Source organism: Mesoplodon bidens (assembly GCF_964165515.1).
Source record: "Mesoplodon bidens genome assembly, chromosome: 4".
In the NCBI taxonomy this organism is placed as follows: Eukaryota; Metazoa; Chordata; class Mammalia; order Artiodactyla; family Ziphiidae; genus Mesoplodon; species Mesoplodon bidens.
This window is the reverse complement of record NC_138160.1, coordinates 27615883-27620620: the sequence shown is the minus strand read 5'-3', so window position 1 is coordinate 27620620 and position 4738 is coordinate 27615883. Positions and strand designations below refer to the sequence as shown.

At 42.4% G+C, this 4738-nt stretch overlaps 1 protein-coding gene across 1 annotated transcript; it reads right to left on the bottom strand.

Annotated features, from left to right (window-relative positions):
• Nucleotides 1-1766: 1766 nt before the first annotated feature.
• Nucleotides 1767-2934, bottom strand: LOC308616615 (eukaryotic translation initiation factor 4E type 2-like). The gene is made up of 2 exons (XM_081232931.1): nt 2736-2934; nt 1767-2603 (listed from the first exon to the last, which is right to left on the bottom strand). The coding sequence occupies exons 1-2, from the start codon at nt 2814-2816 to the stop codon at nt 2094-2096; spliced, it is 591 nt and encodes a 196-aa protein (XP_081089057.1). The 5' UTR covers nt 2817-2934; the 3' UTR covers nt 1767-2093.
• Between the last annotated feature and the right edge of the window lie 1804 nt (nt 2935-4738).

Below are 4738 nucleotides of genomic sequence, written 5' to 3'. Positions count from 1 at the left end.
TTACATTTATTGATTTGCATATACTGAAGAATCTTTGCATCCCTGGGATAAATCCCACTTGATCATGGTGTATGATCCTTTCAATGTGTTGTTGGATTCTGTTTGCTAGTATTTTGTCGAGGATTTTTGCATCTATATTCATCAGAAATATTGGTCTGTAATTTTCTTTTTTCGTAGTATCTTTGTCTGGTTTTGGTGTCAGGGTGATGGTGACCTCATAGAATGAGTTTGGGAGTGTTCCTTCCTCTGCAGTTTTTTGGAAGAGTTTGAGAAGGATGGGCATTAGCTCTTCTCTAAATGTTTGATGGAGTTCACCTGTGGAGCCCTCTGGTCCTGGGCTTTTGTTTGTTGGAAGATTTTAAATCACAGTTTCAATTTCATTACTTGTGATTGGTCTGTTCATATTTTCTGTTTCTTCCTGGTTCAGTCTTGGAAGGTTATACCTTTCTAAGAATTTGTCCATTTCTTCCAGGTTGTCCATTTTATTGGCATAGAGTTGCTTATAGTAGTATCTTATGATGCTTTGTATTTCTCCTGAGTCCATTGTAACTTTTTCATTTCTAATTTTATTGATTTGAGTCCTCTCCCTCTTTTTCTTGGTGAAGTTGGCTAAAGGCTTATCAGTTTTGTTTATCTTCTCAAAGAACCAGCTTTTAGTTTTACTGACCTTTGCAATTGTTTTCTTTGTTTCTATTTCATTTATTTCTGCTCTGATCTTTATGATTTCTTTCCTTCTACTAACTTTGGGTTTTGTTTGTTCTTCTTTCTCTAGCTCCTTTAGATGTAAGATTAGATTGTTTATTTGAGATTTTTCTTGTTTCTTGAGGTAGACTTGTATTGCTATAAAGTTCTGTCTTAGAACTGCTTTTGCTCCATCTCGTAAGTTTTGGATCATATTGTTTTCGTTGTCATTTTTCTCTAGGTATTTTTTGATTTCCTCTTTGATTTCTTCAGTGATCTCTTGGTTATTTAGTAACATATTGCTTAGCCTTCATGTGTTTGTGTTTCTTACATTTTTTTCCCCTGTAACTGATTTCTAATCTCATAGCATTGTGGTCGGAAAAGATGCTTGATATGATTTCAATTTTCTTAAATTTACTGAGGCTTGATTTGTGACCCAAGATGTGATCTATCCTGGAGAATTTTCCATGTGCACTTGAGAAGAAAGTGTAATCTGCTGTTTTCGGATGGAATGTCCTATAAATATCAATTAAATCTATCTGGTCTATTGTGTCATTTAAAGCTTGTGTTTTCTTATTAATTTTCTATCTGGATGATCTGTCCATTGGTGTAAGTAGGGTGTTAAACTCCCTCACTATTATTGTGTTACTGTCAATTTCCTCTTTTATAGCTGTTAGCAGTTGCCTTATGTGTTGAGGTGCTCCTATGTTGGGTGCATATATGTTTATAATTGTTATATCTTCTTCTTGAATTGATCCTTTGATCATTATGTAGTGTCCTTCCTTGTCTCTTGTAACATTCTTTATTTTAATGTCTATTTTATCTGCTATGAGTATTGCTATTCCAGCTTTCTTTTGATTTCCATTTGCATGGAATATCTTTTTCCATCTCCTCACTTTCAGTCTGTATGTGTCCCTAGGTCTGAAGTGGGTCTCTTGTAGACAGCATATATATGGGTCTTGTTTTTGTATCCATTCAGCAAGTCTGTGTCTTTTGGTTGGAGCATTTAATCCATTCACGTTTAAGGTAATTATCGATATGTATGTTCCTATTACCATTTTCTTAATTGTTATGGGTTTGTTTTTGAAGGTCATTTTCTTCTCTTGTGTTTCCCCCTTAGAGAAGTTCCTCTAGCATTTGTTGTAGGGCTGGTTTGGTGGTGCTGAATTCTCTTAGCTTTTGCTTGTCTGTAAAGCTTTTTTTTTTTTTTTTTTTTTTTTAGTTTAGCACCATTTATTAAGTGATCTCAGCTGTTGTTGTAGCTGCTGCATGTCAGCCTGTTCTTAAAACATAAAATGCTCTTCCAATTCCTCTTGTCCGGGACAGAAGGGTTTTCCAGGTAGCACGCCAACAGAACAAGAGACTCCGATGATGCCAGCTTCAATGATGGTGCCATCCAGAGAGGGAGAGGGTCATGGCACATTCAACCGCAGTTTCCAGAGGTTTTGAAAAAAGAGTCTTTGGGGGCCCAGCCTGTCTGTCATTTTGATGCTGTCAGTGTGGGTTTTGTATTCCATAATTGTGTTGGGAGGTAGGTTAAGCACTCGCTGAAGCGTATCCCAGATGCGGGGTGTGGTGGCTTGGTCGCTGGCAGTCTTATTCCACATTGAAATAAAGTCCTCCTGAAACTGGACAGAGACCACAGCCCCACAGATCTCCTCCCCAACCATGAACTGTTCCACCAACACGGCCAGGATCAGATTCTCACAGCAACGGGATGCCAAACCCTTCCACAGCCAAATAATCCACTTGCCACCATTTTTATTTGCATCATCCTCCCACATGGGTTTAATTCCTTCTTTGAAGAGATGGAAGTCACTGTGGCCCATCAGGTCCCCGGGACGTACCATGTGGCTGTAAAACCTCCAGAACTGCTCCACAGAGGCAAAGGTGCCAATCTGTTTGATATTCTGTTCGTAGCTCTGTGAGCTGGTGTGATGGCCAGGGGTTCTCCTGGAGTAACAGGAAGTGTAGTTATACTGCAGGGGGTGCTCTGCTGGCCCCGGGACAACAGCCTTCCTCTTGCTGCTGCTCTAACTCTTGTCTCATTCCATTTTTTCCTTCTCACCATCTTTCTGTGTGCTGTTTTCTTCATTCTGATCATGGTCCCCACTGTCGTCATCTTTCAGTCTCATTGCATCTTCACAACTCTACAACATGGGCTCTGTTACCGTCCGCAGGTGTCGAACTTGTTGTTCATCCTCTCGCTGCCGCTGTCGCCACTCTTGTCTGTAAAGCTTTTGATTTCTCAGTCGAATCTGAATGAGATTCTTGATGGGTAGAGTAATGTTTTTTCTTTTTTTTGTGTGGTATGCGGGCCTCTCACTGTTGTGGCCTCTCCTGTTGCGGAGCACAGGCTTGGGACGCGCAGGCTCAGTGGCCATGGCTCACGGGCCTAGCCACTCTGCGGCATGTGGGATCTTGCTGGACTGGGGCACGAACCTGTGTCCCCTGCATTGGCAGGTGGACTCTCAACCACTGCGCCACCAGGGAAGCCCGGTAGAGTAATCTTGGTTGTAGGTTCTTCCCTTTCATCACTTTAAATATATTGTGCCATTCCCTTCTGGCTTGTAGAGTTTCTGCTGAGAAATCATATGTTAAACTTATGGGAGTTCCCTTGTATGTTATTGTCATTTTTCGCTTGTTGCTTTCAATAATTTTTCTTTGCCTTTAATTTTTGTCAATTTGATCGCTCTGTGTCTTGGTGTGTTTCTCCTTGGGTTTATCCTGCCTGGGACTCTCTGCGCTCCCTGGACTTAGGTGGCTATTTCCTATCCAATGTTAGGGAAGTTTTCAACTGTAATATATTCAAATATTTTCTCGAGTCCTTTCTCTCTCTCTTCTCCTTCTGGGACCCCTATAATGCGGATGTTGTTGCGTTTAATGTTGTCCCAGAGGTCTCTTAAGCTGTCTTCATTTCTTTTCATTCTTTTTTCTTTATTCTGTTCCGCAACAGTGAATTCCACCATTCTGTCTTCCAGGTTACTTATCTGTTCTTCTGCCTCAGTTATTCTGCTATTGATTCCTTCTAGTGTATTTTTCATTTCAGTTATTGTATTTTTCATCTCTGTTTGTTTGTTATTTAATTCTTCTAGGTCTTTGTTAAACATTTCTTGCATCTTCTCAATCTTTGCCTCCGTTCTTTTTCCGAGGTCCTGGATCATCTTCACTATCATTATGCTGAATTCTTTTTCTGGAAGGTTGCCTATCTCCACTTCATTTAGTTGTTCTTCTGGGGTTTTATCTTGTTCCTTCATCTGGTACAATTCCTCTGCCTTTTCATTTTGTCTATCTTTCTGTGAATGTGGTTTTCCTTCCACAGGCTGCAGGATTGTAGTTCTTCTTGCTTCTGCTGTCTGCCATCTTGTGGATGAGGCTATCTAAGAGACTTGTGCAAGCTTCATGATGGGAGGGACTGGTGGTGGGTAGAGCTGGGTGTTGCTCTGGTGAACAGAGCTCAGTAAAACTTTAATCTGCTTGTCTGCTGATGGGTGGGGCTGGGTTCCCTCCCTGTCGGTTGTTTGGCCTGAGGCAAACCAGCACTGGAGCCTAGCAGGTTCTTTGGTGAGGCTAATGGCGGATTCTGGGAGGGCTCATGCCAAGGACTACTCCCCAGAACTTCTGCTGCCAGTGTCCTTGTCCCCATGGTGAGCCACAGCCACCCCCCGCCTCTACAGGACACCCTCCAACACTAGCAGGTAGGTCTGGTTCAGTCTCCTATGGGGTCACTGCTCCTTCCCCTGGGTCCCCATGCGCACACTACTTCGTGTGTGCCCTCCATGAGTGGAGTCTCTGTTTCCCCCAGTCCTGTCGAAGTCCTGCAGTCAAATCCCGCCAGCCTTCAAAGTCTGATTCTCTGGGAACTCCTCCTCCCATTGCCGGACCCCCAGGTTGGGAAGACTGATAAGTGTTTTCCAGTTTGTGAGTCACCCACCCAGCAGTTATAGGGTTTGATTTTATTGTGATTGTGCCCCTCCTACTGTCTATTGTGGCTTCTCCTTTGTCTTTGGATGTGGGGTAGCTTTTATGGTGAGCTCCAGTGTCCTCCTGTCAGTGA

Coding starts and splice junctions, on each gene's coding strand:
- LOC308616615 (XM_081232931.1), bottom strand. CDS start 2,816: ATGAGACTGAAAGATGACGACAGTGGGGACCATGATCAGAATGAAGAA. Junction 2,604..2,735: donor AAGATGGTGAGAAGGAAAAA/ATGGAATGAGAC, acceptor ACCAGCTCACAG/AGCTACGAACAGAATATCAA.